This window comes from Diplotaxodon limnothrissa, linkage group LG10 (genome assembly GCF_057381915.1).
Source record: "Diplotaxodon limnothrissa isolate DT_005_m linkage group LG10, D_limnothrissa_male_GT1.1, whole genome shotgun sequence".
NCBI classification, from domain to species: Eukaryota; Metazoa; Chordata; class Actinopteri; order Cichliformes; family Cichlidae; genus Diplotaxodon; species Diplotaxodon limnothrissa.
Window position 1 is genome coordinate 31,217,362 of NC_140605.1, and position 15,021 is coordinate 31,232,382.

At 40.2% G+C, this 15,021-nt stretch overlaps 1 protein-coding gene across 1 annotated transcript in view; it reads right to left on the bottom strand.

Moving 5' to 3' along the window:
- Positions 1 to 15,021, bottom strand: part of clip2 (CAP-GLY domain containing linker protein 2) — a 60,091-nt gene that overhangs the window by 34,434 nt on the left and 10,636 nt on the right. Inside the window, exons 2-4 of the mRNA XM_085363466.1 lie at positions 14,116 to 14,618; positions 5,905 to 6,029; positions 1,829 to 2,042 (exon numbers count right to left, since the gene is read on the bottom strand). Of these exons, the coding sequence (XP_085219592.1) occupies positions 1,829 to 2,042; positions 5,905 to 6,029; positions 14,116 to 14,618 (842 nt within the window). The remainder of the gene's footprint in view (positions 1 to 1,828; positions 2,043 to 5,904; positions 6,030 to 14,115; positions 14,619 to 15,021) is intronic.

Below are 15,021 nucleotides of genomic sequence, written 5' to 3' on the forward strand. Positions count from 1 at the left end.
TGCACATAAAACATTACATCTGCACTTTTATGTGTAGATATTTCATATAAAATGTGTCAGTCATGCTCAATTTAATGTCATATGCCTGTGTATTTGACAACCTGTAAGGTAACAAATTCATGCTTTTATGATGGCAACACTATTATGTAGCACATAGACTCACAGTAAGCTTCATACGTTCACAGTGAATCAGAGATCCTTGTGCAAATTTGTGCCCATAATTCACCATCCAAATTAAAAACGGCGCCTGCTTTCTAACCACTTAAGAAAATTAAAACTGTGCAGGACGAAGCATCTTCAGGAAAGACAATTTTGTGCTGTGCCATCAGACTGATAATTCACAAAGGTTGCATTGAGTGCTGCCAACAATTAAGGAAAGTAAAGGGTAGTGTTCTCCATCAGGACCTGGCCCGTACCCAGATGCTAAAATCGATGCGAGATACCCTGATGTCCCATTATTTCAGTCAGTTGCCAGCTGTTGGTGAGGATATTAGTCTTAAAGACGCAGTGCAAGAAACAAGATGTCTGACTTCACTTCATCATCCTCCTGTTTGAATCTGCGGCCACGATATTTCATTAGATTTAAAGACTTTCAGACATTGTAATGTACAGAATTATGAGCAACTAATAAACAGATGTTCCTAATCTTAATAATCATTCCTGTGAATTATTGGGGGGGGGGTTGCAGTTAGGTCAAGCAGGTTTTTGGACGATAACAAAATTCAAAATATGGGGATGTTTTTAATATTTGGATAAAAATATTTTGCAGCTGAGAAGTGAGATGCTTTGCCAAGCCTAACAGGGATATGGGTTTTATATGCATATACATATGAACCCTGTGGTCATGTTTACTTACTGACTTTTAAAGGGATCATTTTAGGGAATATTCTCATTTGCTTGCCTGCTAACACTTAGATGAGAAGAATTCTGCCTCTCTCATGTCTGTATGGTAAAGATTACTCCATAGATAGTAGTCAGTTAGCTTAGCTCAGCTCAGGAGCATGTAATTAGCCTGGCTCTGTCCAAAGGTAACAAAAAATGTGCCCACCTCCTCTAAACTCACTTACAAGTTTTGTTTTGCTTAAAGTGGACCTGCAATGAAAACTTGTGGTTTGTATAAGCTACTGTGCAATAGTTAAGGTTATTTCATTTTGTTGCCTCAATGAGGACAGTTATTTGAGTCAGCAGTGCAAGCTGAATTATAGCCAAAAATCGACAAATGGGATCATTCACTGAAGCATGCATTGATTAGGGTAAGTATCAATACAGCAGCCCCCGACTGGCATTTTAGCGATACACTTTCTCTCATCTATCTATCAATCAATCTAGAGATTTACATAACTATATCCATATATACTGTTACAATATATCCAAACTGTTAAACATATGTGAATTAAACATGTTTCAAACAGCATGAGTATATAAATATAAATCCTCAACATAAGGTTTTCACCATTTTTTCTACTCTTGGCTCTGGCTGATGTCAGCTGACAGGGATTTCCTTATATGGTCATTTCAGGAAGCGACAGCCCCACACACATGCAAAATATGATAATTTTTCTGCTCTGCAAGTTTTTAAATCTGAACTTTCACCTTAAGCCACTTGTGTCTCAAAAGAAACATGAAGCTGAACATCAGCCGATTAGGTCCACTTTAAGCTATAAAGACGACAAGACATCAGGACTGGCTGAGACCTCAAAGGAAGCTTAGAGACATGAGAGTGGTGTCGACCTTCTTATCTAACTGCGAGAAAGAAAATAAGTGCATTTCCCGCCCTCAAATCCACCCACTCTAAGGGCGGATTTGAGGCGCGCTGCAGTCGTCTTACCAGTCCAGCACGGCTCGGACGTCCACCTACAGAGGAGGCCACCGAGCTGACTGAACTGATGGAGGAACTGCTGGGGCTGTGGGCCAGAGAGGAAACTCCCATTGCCACCCGCTTGCTCTTCTTAGCCTTCGCCGGGCTGGTGGAGGGGAAGCCGATGCGGATCACTTTGTGGACTGGAGCAAACAAGCCAAACTTAGGGAGACACTGAAAGTATCTGCAGGAAGAGAAGAAGGGGGAGATGCAAGAGGACGAGGATATTATTTAGAAGTCACAGAGCAGCTTTACAGTCATGTATCTGCAATAGGTTTTCAGTTTTCTCAATGTAGAGAAGGGAATTTTTGATAAATAGTAACAATATTTGAATATATTTTAATATTTGATACATTGGAAATTTGTCTTATAGCTCCTGCAACATCATTTAATTGGTTTGTGAATAAAAACAGAAATAAAATAATAAACTAAAGAGTCGGGAGGCCAGCTACATCATACAGTACATCGTAACAACCTCCCAGCGTGAAAAATGAAGACGCATGAGTAGGGATGGGTACCGGTATCCATGATAGTAACCAAACCGAAAAGCAGTGCACATTTCGGTGCTTTATTTCGGTGCTTTTTTTTCCTGTCATACACTTTGAATTCTAGCCAATCATTTTACGTTTGCGAGGATAGTAGGCGGGTCCAGGTACGTACGTTCTTTTAGAGCAGAGCTACAGATTAAAAATGCCCAAGACGAGGCGGTCAAAAGTCTGGCTGTACTTCATAGCAAAATATGCAAACTCAGCAGCCTGCAACAAGTGCTTTAAAACAAACAACAGAATTAGAATGAAAACAACGGAATTAGAATGTATAGAACAGAGTTTGAATGAAAGCAACAGAATTCTGAAACAAACAATAGAATTTGAATAAAAAGAGTAGAATTAGAATGAAAACAACAGCATTTGAATGAAAACAACGAAATTAGAATGAACAGACCAGAATTTGAATCAAAACAATATAATTAGAATGAAAACAACAGAATTTGAATGAAAACAACGGAATTTGAATGAAAAAACGGAATTAGAATGAACAGACCAGAATTTGAATCAAAACAATGGAATTAGAATGAAAACAACAGCATTTGAATGAAAACAATGGAATTTGAATGAAAACAACGGAATTAGAATGTACAGAACAGAGTTCGAATGAAAGCAACAGAATTCTAAAACAAACAATAGAATTTGAAGAAAAAGAGTAGAATTAGAATGAAAACAAAAGCATTTGAATGAAAACAACGAAATTTCAATGAAAAGAACGGAATTAGAATGAAATGAATAGAATTTGAATGAAAACAACGGAATTACAATGAACAGAACAAAATTTGAATAAAAACAATGAAATTTGAATGAAAACGACAGAATTTGAATGAAAACAATGGAAGTTTAAGGTGATACTGTGCAAAGGAGGTAACACCTTAAATCCGATGAAACACCTGGCGACGCATAGCGTTTTTTTTAAAAGCCGTATTTGATAGCTTGCTGCGAGACCTCACACCGAGCGCATCTACTGTGGGTGGGTTGCCTGTTATCGGACTCGGAGTTAGCAACATCCCCCAAAAACACGAAGAGGAGAGTCCTGGCCCCTAGCCCTGGCAGTGTAGCAGAAATGATGACGGATGATGATGGCAGCAGCAGCCATTCTTCATCTGCGTGAGTAGCCTAATGTTGTCCGTGTGTAATTTACATTGAGTAGGCTAACCACGTTATTACATTAATGCATGTAAGGTGAACTAGCAAACATCATCATAGTTACATGCGGCTGTCTTCTTGTTTGATGGCAGATACTCCCTTCACCCTGGCCAAAAAGGCTAAAATGACCAAAGAAAAAGTGGAAAACAGTTAAACATGAGAGGTTTTTGGACAAAGTTTGTGTTTTTTCCATTGTTTAAGCACTGCTTCCAGCCAAGAGTGATACCATATATGCCCTCTAGCTGCAGAAAAGGCTAACATTGTTATCTTTTTACAAAAATACAGCTGAACATGAGAGGTTTTTGGACCAATTTTGTGTTCTCCATTCTTTAAGCACCGGTTTGAGCACCGTTTAAGCACCGGCACCGTTTCAAAAGTACCGGTTTAGCACCGGTATCGGATAAAACCTAAACGATACCCATCCCTACACATGAGTGACAAACACTGCAGTTCCTGAAGCGGCCACTTGAGGCTCAATCCTAAAGTGACTCATGTTAACATGGCCTCCCGTGTTTTAAGGCCCGCATCTATAGCATAAATAAATACACTTATAGCCAGGTACCAGAAGCAGTTTTGTTCTCTATAGCTAATTCCCCTACATGACAAGTACTGTGGTGTGAAAAACTGTTTGCCCCCTTCCTGATTTCCTAGTGGCTTGCATATTTGTCACGCTTACATGTTTCAGATTATCAGATCATCATAATTTTAATATTACACAAAGAGGGATTTTTTTTAATATAATTACCCCTTTACATTTCTTTAGTGTGTAAAGTTTAAGAAAAAACATTTGAAGTGGCGCCAGCTAGCTACGAGCTAGGCCTCCGCTAACTTTAGTCAATCTAAAATATGTTTATGTTATTTTTATGAGATTATCTGTTTGAATTATATATAATATGACCTGCTTTAGGATTAATTGTACTGAAAGATAACAAATGGGTCTGGTTATTTAAATCCTAGTATTTTGTCTCTGTTACTGTTTTACGCTAACTAGCTGGTATCTGCAGTTTGCTAACAAAACTAGCTAGAATTTGAGCTAAGCTAATAACTTCTTTTAGATTCAAAAAGCCGACATGGTGACAGCTGCAAAGTATCTGTTGGATTTCTTTGTCATATATAGAGGACAGTGAGTATATTTTCATTTACCTGCTCATTAACTAACAAGGAAAAGAACATTAAGTTACAGGAATGCAAAGACTTTTCTAACCTTTCTTTAAGTATCTCTAGCTAAGAATTTATAAGGCTTTGGGTTTTTTGTTCTTTCAGATGGAGAACTGCACTGCCCTGTGTCGTTCCCTTGAGTGGAGCTGGTCTTCCTGGGTTTGAACTTCCACGCCTGCTGTAACTACGTTATTCTCTGCCAGTTCATTGCATCCACAATGGTGGTAACTTGTCTGCCTGAAGCCTTTTACCTCGTCTTTGAAAAGTCATCCCTTGAAAAGTGTATCCCTGAGGAGTCAGGAGCTCACAACCAGGCTCCCAGTGGATTCAGGTACCACCCTGCCACTCACGCGCCCTCACGCGCCCGCCCACAGGTACCCTGTCCCAATCTCTTTTCTCCTGCATTCTCAAGTCAGACCTTACCTGTAAAAAAAACCTCACCTGTAAGCTCTCCCTCTCTACAGACACCACCCAGATTCATTTCCTCACAGTCTGTCACTGCTCAACACTCACTCGCAAACAAAAATTTATAGACTTTATAGACTTATAGACTTTATATTGGTCACAGTCTGATCTTTGGGTCCAAAAATTATAAAATTATGACAGATGACAGATTTAAGAAACAAGACAAACACGCCTTTGTTGTGTTTTTATTTCATGCTGTAGTGTTATTTTTCCCTCTAACTACAGTTTAATGGAACACGTGGTTCTGGTTTTATCGCCTCACTGTCCATCTATATTTGATATTGGGTATAATGATATAAGTATTATTGTATAATATTTATAACTCAACAAACTAATAACCTATCCAGAAAAATCTAGCATAGATTGCTACTGGATCCTGAGTATCATTAAAAAATGTTAGTTTTACATTCTTGTTGCTTGGCTCTAAAATTCCACCAGCACTTCAAAATGCCTGGAACTACATTTCAAATGTTTTAAGACATTTCCCATGATTGAAAGGGGGATGATGTGTGCTATGCGGGCTAAGCAAGAGTCTGAAGGAGTAAATATGAGGATAAAAAACAGTCCAGAGCAGCTCTGAGCGAGAAGGTCGAACTGTTTCATTGAAAAACAGATGAGAGCACAAACGGCCGAGCGGACAGATCAACATCCCTCCCCTTGATTTCCTTTTAGGGTAAGAAGAGAGCAGGAATTTGGGGATCTTGAGGCATGCATAGTGTTTGTATATACCTTGTACCAGCTACTGCACCATCATTCTTCCCCAGAGGCTCATCCAGCTCGACCCCACACCATTCGCCCTTAGCGAAGTCTGTCTCCCCCATATAGCGTATGACGCCCATCTTCGAGCCCCCAACCTGACAACAACAACAAAGGGAAGAAATCAGTTACACTTAAATACAAACAATTCAATACAAAGTGTCAAATTGTTGAGTTTTACACTGTCTTTAACATCATAATCAAATCTGACTCTATGTAATTTCACACATCAGTTCCCATAATCCCTTTTGCCTCTGTAAGATAGAGACCGTTGCTACTGATGCGCTCTTCTTTCTATTAACTTATTTAAGATGCAGTTGAGTCAGGAAATATATGGATCCTTTACTTTTTTCAGACTTTATTGTAATGGAGCTTTCATTTTAAATTCTAATATGTGGCGTGAGTAACCGGTTCTACAATTTACAGACTTCCCCTAAACGCAGCACATGCAGACTGTCATTAAGTTACACTTATGGAAAGAGGACACCTAGAAGGAGAGAAGAAGAGTCACAGTAAGCAGAGATCCTGGATTAACAAAGGAAGTTAAAAACAATCATTGAGATACCCATTATCTCTGACTGGGGGTTTAGGTTTAGGTCAATAAATGAGTCATTTATGAAACAATGTGTAAAGTTGTCTTTTAAAAGCGGATCATCAACTGTTGTTTGGGAACACTTTGGATTTACAGCATGTGCAACAGTCCAACACAACTATTTTACTCCACTGCCTGAAAACACACCATAAACTGCAGGACAACAAATGCATCGAGGAAAAGAAAAACGATGCACTAGTTGCTAACGTGAATTTTACAAAGTCGCCTCAGAAGTCTGCAAAGATCCACTGAACACGTTCATGCAATCATTAAGACATTGCTTATCGTTAAGTGTCCAGTAAACACGGTAACGAAGGCTTCAGGAAAAGCGTCAACTTAACGAACAAAAAACATGTTATCGCATCAAACAAGCATCTAAAACAGCGAAAACCCTGCGCCAGTGGAGGGACACACAGCTGTTGAGTATTTTGCTACAAGTTTCATTCACAGTTTCATTCACAGCCATCGATGGTACAATGAACAGAGCGAAAGAGAATATTTATATTTGTGTCTGAAGATGTTTTACACGTGAAGATGAAAGCAGTGCCCTGTTTCTTGAATTTTGTGCTCAGGTTTAACTTTAAAAGCTTCTGAACAGACTGGTCGAGGTGTACTTTTTTCTCTCAAATATCTCTTTTCTAATGATGGCCTTGAACTCCAGTGCTGGTCAGGCTCCACATCACAAACACAGGATGCTCTTCTAATGAGAAATGTCAGCAGTTATGGCCATGACGGTGTAATTTTAGCATTTTCTGTTCAAGATGTTCCTTCTTGCGGTCGAGACGGTAAATGTGTGGGTGTTGGCATAAGCAGGGTCTCTTTTTCTGTAACGTAGAGGTGCACACAATAACATTAAGCTCCCTGTGTCATGGTCCTGGGCCATGTTGGCCCAGTGTTCTTAGTTTTCTTGTATGTTTGTATTTTGTTCCCTATTTAGGCCATGTTTCCTGAGTTGCCCTGTTGTGTTGTTCCCTAAGTGTTTTCCCTTCGTGGCTTTTACCCCCTGTGTGCCCCTCTGTGTATCTGTGAGCCCTCGTCTCTCCTTATGTTTTATTCCATGTTTCCCCTGCCCGTTATGTCTGTTTTCCCCGTGCTCTCTCTCCTCCTGTCTGAACCTCTGTACTTCCTGTTTGACTCTGCCCGTCTCCCGTCAGTGTTATGTTCACCCCGCCCTGTCTCGTTATGGTTATCTGTGTCAGCTGTGTTCCCCGTGTGTTCCCACTTTCCTCGTTAACCCTCTGTGTATTTCTGTCTGCGTCTCCCTCTGTTCGGCGTCGCGTTCTCCCTCATTGTTGTGTGGATTCCCTGTGTCTCCCTACGAGTGTTAGTTTATTGATTCCCAGTTTAGTTGAGTTCTGTATTTCCTATGTTCTGCCTGTCAGCAATAAAGCTGCTTTTGAGTTCATCCCCGTGTTTGTGAATCTTGCGATTGGGTCCTCCTCCCGCCTGCCACACAGCCGAACCATGACACCCTGTCAAACTGTCTTACCTGGACACTTGAATATAGAGAAGTGGTATGCTTTTGGGGGATATTCTAATAAGCGAAAATGTCTGCTGTAGAAACAAAGGCATAGAATTTTTACTCTCCTGTCATTATAAATATATTAAAAAAGTTCAAAGACAACACTCAACACTAAAATCCTCCAGGAATCCAGTTTGTAATTATAGAAGTCAAAACAGAAACGTTTCCGTTCTGCTTCCATCAGCACCTAACCTTGTTATTTATTCACTTTCAATCGTTCGGCTAATCAGCTGTTTGAACTTACTCCAGAAATGAGATATTTGACTAGGCTAACTCAATACATGTAAACTCTGCTTCACTCACTTCTCTCAATTCTGTATTTTCCAGTCAGAAAAAAGTAGGTTTCCTGTGAGGAAGATGATCTAAACTGATGGCTGAGGACTGTCCTTCACACATGGTGACCACATTTATGACAAAAACCATCACAGACGTGCACAGATACTCAGCATTTAAGAGGAGAGCCTTTAAAGAGAAAGCACACTACAGTCAGAGATGACAAAAGCAACATGGTTACATTTTATTCATCTCCTTTGTGTTAATTTAATTTATCTGAATCTCCATCTGTATCTATTTACCTATTGTTCGATTACAATACTCCCATTCCCAGTGCACTGAACAGGTGGAAAAATGCTTAGAGCAACAGATGCTTCTGTATTTATCTACAATTTAAGAATCGTAATTGTTGTTTTGGAGTCCATCAGAGTCTCTTATAAAATATTTTTACACATGGCTGGATTCAGCATGAAACAGAAGACAAGGACAGACTAAAATAAAGCGTGGTGAGTCACTCCTCTATTGTCAAATTAATATTCCACTCCTGAGCTGACTCTGTCCTTCTCTTAAACCACTGAGGCCAAAGTGGAAGCTGTGCCAAGAAAGACTGTGGTGTCACAAGTTATTAAACCGAGATGGTTTGCTGTCTGCTGGGGTGCGTGATGTCTCAGTGACTCTGTGTTAAAATGCCAGCAGGGCCAAAGCAGCCAGTCAGCATAAGCCCCAATCTTGGCTCCTCTTATTTTCAAAGTCATCTGAAAGCTTCACTCCAAGGTATTCAAGATAAAACTGTTCTACACGACTAAATCCCAACATCAACGAGGAACTAGTCTTACTTTTTTTATGCCACATCATGATGTGACACGAAAAGAATCCATTTACCCCAAACCTCAAGCAGCCGCAGGAACAACTTGTTAAAACATAATAAATGGTACAATAAACGTATACTTGACCGCAGCAGGTTTATAGAACTTCGGGAGCAGAAATTAGCATCAGGGTTAGCAAAGGCTAAAATTATCCCAAGATTCATTAATGAGCTGAAAATATGTGGCAATTTAAGAAAAAGTTCATTTTTAATTTGGTGGCAGCAACATGCTTTAAGTTGGGACTGCAGCAACAAAAGAGTGGAAAAGTAAACTAATTGGCAATTGGCAGCAGGTGAGTAACATGACTGAGTATAAAAAGAGCATCTTAGAGAGGCAGAGTTTCACCAGTTTTAGAAAGAAACTGCAACAATTAAACAAATATTTTTCATCAGTGATTCAGAGAATCTAGAGAAATCCCTGAGTGCAAGCGACAAAGCTGCGCATCTGTACTGAATGTCTGTAATCTTTAGGCCCTGCAGGCAGCACTACGTTAAAACCAGGAGTGATTATGTCATGGAAGTCAGTGCATGGACTCTGGAATGCTTCCAGAATTCACTGGCTGTCACTGGCTGTCTATCATGCCATATGTGACCATGACCATTATGCAGCTATACTTAAAAGTTATACTTTTACTCAAAAGTTGCAGGGAAAACACTACCTAGGCTGCTCTTGTTCTCACCTTTGAGTCCTGGTGAGTCAATACACTGTATATAGTTCTGTGTCACTACTTTTGCATACTGCAGCCAACACCTTGTAGCCATATAGTCACACTTTGACTCAGGTAATCTGTCATCAGTGACAGTAACTCTAATTTTGCAAATTTCCTTGAAATATCAAGATATAGTTTCGAGGCTGTATCACCCACCCTTAGCTGCCAATTTGCAGCAACAATAACAACCTGGCACCTGCACATTCTGATTAGCATACATATATTCACACCTAGAGCGCACCTGCAGACCTTTTCAACATCAAAGTAAATCAGAGAGTGTAAAAGTGCACTGTGTCAGATTTGCTAGTTTTAAGTATCAGGGCTCGCAAAATCGCTAGCCCGACGTCCCGGCCTTACATCTAGATCATCATACAAGCTGGTTACTGGATGATTTCTATCCTGTAGCAGGGTCTCAAGGCCATGCAAGAACAGCAGTTTTTGTAAAAACATGTAAAAACATAAATTTTATATCATAAAAAAAACCTTTTTAGATATTGCACCTTTTATCTCTACTTTCTCTGGATACAAGCTTGCAGAGAGGATTATAAGTGCTTTACTTTATAGAGCCCCTCTCATCTACGTCTGCTGGCTCCAGGATTTAAAGTCCTAATTTTAGATTATTCATTTCATGGCTAATGCACTACTTATTAACCTATCATTAGCCTGCACACACTGTATCAAGCTGTAGTCTGCAACTGTCTGCTAGTGGACAACCTCGAAACTATATCTTGATGAGTCTTAACAACCATTAGAGAAGTTTCTAGGTTTTTCCAAGGTAGCTATGACAGAAACCGCTCAGTTCAGAAAACAGCTTTAAAAGTTACGCCTAGTAGACTTTAAAGAGATAAAGAGTCAAGAGTGAATGCGTATACACCGATGGACTCCACTAAAATCTCAAAACCATAGTAATAAGCAGCCATATACGCCCAGTTACTCATACCATAGTGGTTTTGCGATTGTGCAACAGGAAGAAGTTCAGTGACTAGCATGCCTTTGAGTGGCTTTGGAGTTATTCAAATAAACAGCAGCCACATCACATGCAGTTCCACTGGAAGAAAAGGCTCATTTAACTTCTGCTGATCTCTCCAGTAGCAGAGATGGCCTCTGGGGACAGCCTCTGGTTAAATACTAAAGCTAACAAAGGAGAGGCAGTTCTGAACTTCCCATGGGTGTTCGGATTTCGAAGGTGCCAAGGGTCTGAGGCTGTCCCCTCTTTTGGGAAACACTTCTTTAATTCATCTTTATATATATATATATATATATATATATATATATATATATATATATATATATATATATATATATATATATATATATATATATATATATATATATATATAGACATTCTCTCTCTCTCTCTCTCTCTCTCTCTCTCTCTCTCTCTATATATATATATATATATATATATATATATATATATATATATATATATATATATATATATATGACATTCTCTCTCTCTCTCTCTCTCTCTCTCTCTCTCTCTCTCTCTCTCTCTATATATATATATATATATATATATATATATATATACATATATATATATATATATAGAGAGAGAGAGAGAGAGAGAGAGAGAGAATGTCATATATATATATATATATATATATATATGACATTCTCTCTCTCTCTCTCTCTCTCTCTCTCTCTCTCTATATATATATATATATATATATATATATATATATATATATATATATATATATATATATATATATACATATATATATATATATATATATATATATATATATATATATATATATACATATAAAAATCTGGGTGACATTCTCTTGAGGCAAACTTTTAAACACACATCAGCAAAGTCTGCCCTTAGTTCAGTATTACTCTAGCGTTCTGTCAGGGCCTCGCCCCGCTCTCTGGCAAAGACGCCCCCAGAGTGTCGACTGCTACTATCACATAGCTCAATACCTAATGGAGAAAAATAGACCTTCCTTTTTGTCCACAGTGTGTAATCTGATTTTCATAGTTTTCGCTCATTTCACAAAATTTTGGAGGCGGTGTTGTACTTCCAAATGTGACACAACTGCATGGCAGCACATCCGAGCCGCCGCAGTGAGATGGATTACACAGGAGAGGTTTAGGAAAATGATGGATTCACAGATCAATGTGTCAGCAGTGGTATCTCCTCTCTTAAGTGCTGAAAGTAATCTGGAGTGATTTACAATATTGACCAGGAGGAAGGCTTTCGGGCTCCCCGCTTTTGACGGCGCAGGATCTGATGTACCGTAAATGTCGGGCTATAAGCCGCTACTTTTTGCACAAGCTTTGAACCCTGCGGCTTTTAGTCAGGTGCGGCTTTTCTATGGATTGTCCGTGATTTTTGTCATATCGTAAGACGATTTGTTTTGTGTGTTCCGCTGTTGTACGGCACTACGTTGCCTGGCGGAAGGATCGGGGTTCAAGAGTGGTATGTTAGTCACATGTCCGTCCGCCAGGCAACGTAGTGCCGTACGAAGTAGCGCGAAAAACAAACTTCAAAGTAGCGCTACGCATTCAGCGGGAGGCGTGGATGATGAGCGGCGATAAACTTGCAAGTTATGCCCAAAAAGCAAGTTATGCCCAACTCCACCGGTGGATTCTGACAGCGTGGAAAAGTGTGAAAACATCCACGATCACCAACGGATTTTGAAGGGCTGGACTGCTGCATGATGGAGAGGAGGACACCGCCACGGCCCTTCTGAGGGTGTTCGACTCTGACACTGACAATGAGGATTTCTTTGGTTTTGAAAGTGACAACGAAGGAGAGAAGAAGAGTGGATGACGAAGCCATCCTGAGCCTGTTTGTATCCGACACTGGAGAAGAGGACTTTGGTGGTTTTAGTGCGCAGGAAGAAGAGAAAGATGGTGGTGAATGACTGACTTTTCTTCTTGTTAAAGCCGTGTCACTGCACCTGAGCCTAAAAGGTAGTCCGAATCTATTTTTCTGGTGTGCTGTAGGCTACTGTTATGTACTACATGTGCAAATATGTACCCATAACTTGTTTTTCAAAATATTAATAAAAGTGATGTCTCCAAACAGCCATCTCTTTCCTGACAATTCCCTTTGTGCATATTCTCTTACATATAAGTCAACATTGAAACACCTGCGGCTTTTGGTCAGGTGCGGCTAATGTATGTACAAAACAGGATTTTCCCCTGATTTTAGCTTGTGCGGCTAATATTTAGGTGCGCTTTGTAGTCCGGGAAATACGGTAGATATCCCCTGTGTCCATCACTTAATGGAAATCCACGTGACCCGATAATCCCATACAGTAGGCGGTGTATAGACTAACAGGAGCCAGTGGGAAGAAAATGCAAGAAGCAGATAAACATATTCTTCCTGTTGAGGTTTAGTGACATTCTCACCAGCTTTGGTGCTGATGAGAATGGAAAAGGATGATGGAAAAGGAAAAAGATGCAAGAGAGGTTGGGTGAAGGTTAAATCCTAGCACTAAGACCAAATAAAGGAAAACTGAACTTCCCCAAAGAATCAGTCAATGTCTCACATTACACTGCATCAATCCAGTTTTACTGAGGCCTGCATGAAATACTAATTAGGAAGTCATTGCTCAGTTACTACTGAGAATTGTGTTAATTTCAAATGTTTACAGATAATCAAGTTAAAACCGTCCACATTTAAAAGGGCAGGGAAATTATTTATCTTCGCATTTGTTAAAGACACGGCAAATGGGAACATGGTTACATGGGAAGGTCAACACAGTTCTGTCTGTGGCTTGTAAAGCACCCGACATGTTTGTGCAATGGTGGCGCCAACAGAGCTTTGCAAACCATCATGTACATCAGGGATCTTAAACTCATTTTACATTGTGGGCCAGACCAGTGACGCTCGCCTTTCTGTGGGTCTAAAGAAGTTTGATTACACACTGAGCACCTTAATAAAAGAATAAGTGCAAATACAACTACACATTTCATTTTCTACCTGATAATGAAATGCTTCTACAGCAAATGAAAGAAATTGCATGTCTCTTTGGCTTTAATTGGAAGAATTTAAATGTAAAATTACCGAATAAAGATTAAAATAAAGCTTTAAAACTTGTTAAAATAGTTAAAAGTCCAAAATTTATACCTTCTTTTGTGTTTTCCAGTTTTCTGGTAGGCTCGGACTAGTCTTTGTTGGGCCTATTCTGGGCCCTGGGTCTTATGTTTGACCCCCATGATCTGCATGCTATAATGGTAGTGTTACATGTGGTCTACTCACCAAAACTCGATCTCCAACTCGAAGATCCTTATCACCTGCTTTTTTAACCGAACCACTGTCAGACATGTTGGACCCAGACTCATTTCCCGTTTTCACGGCGCTGTTGAGCAGGCCCTCTCTGAGTGGTACCACCACCCGCTGGCCGGCGGGGGCGCCGCCGCCGCCACCCTGCTGAGTCGGATTCTGGGTTGAGTCGGTGGAGTGGCTGTCGCTCCCCTCTCCGACTGGCTGTCGGGTGAGCTTTGAGGGTCGCGTAAAGATTCCCTGGAGGGGCTGGCACTCAAAGTAGCGCACGCCACCCACTGAACCATCGTTTTTGCCAACTAGGTCATTCAGTATGACGCCTGCCCACTGTCCTGGAGCAAACTGGGTCTCCCCTAGGTAGGCGATAACTCCTGGTTTCACACCGTTGACCCAAACCTGTTCGCCAACGGTGTAATCCCCCAAAACATCGTCGCCCTCTTCCGAGATTTTAGTTGGAGTGGTGGGCTTCAGCGCAGCACCTGGAAAAAGCACAGAAACACAGTTATCTGCCATGTTGCAGAGCAACACAAGGATTCATATAACAAAAGCAGAATGTGCTTAAAGGCATTAAAACTAAAAGGTGCATGGAAACTGTGTCATTTCTTCTTACAGTCATTACACTCCTCTCTGATTTAAGTTGCGAACACTGTGTACATTGTGAGGCCATCCTCATTCACAGTCCAGCAGAATCGCCTTCACACTATTCATCCTGTTTGACCATGCCAGCAGAAAAAAAAGCTTGTGTGGCAGCATCTAGCACAACAGAGCAGTTTGTGCAAGATTAGGCGATAGTCTAATTCCTTCTGAAAAGTGGGTCAGAGAGACGGTATCTGTGATGTGCCGGTGATTAACCCTGCCATCAGCCCTGTGATATCGCCTATT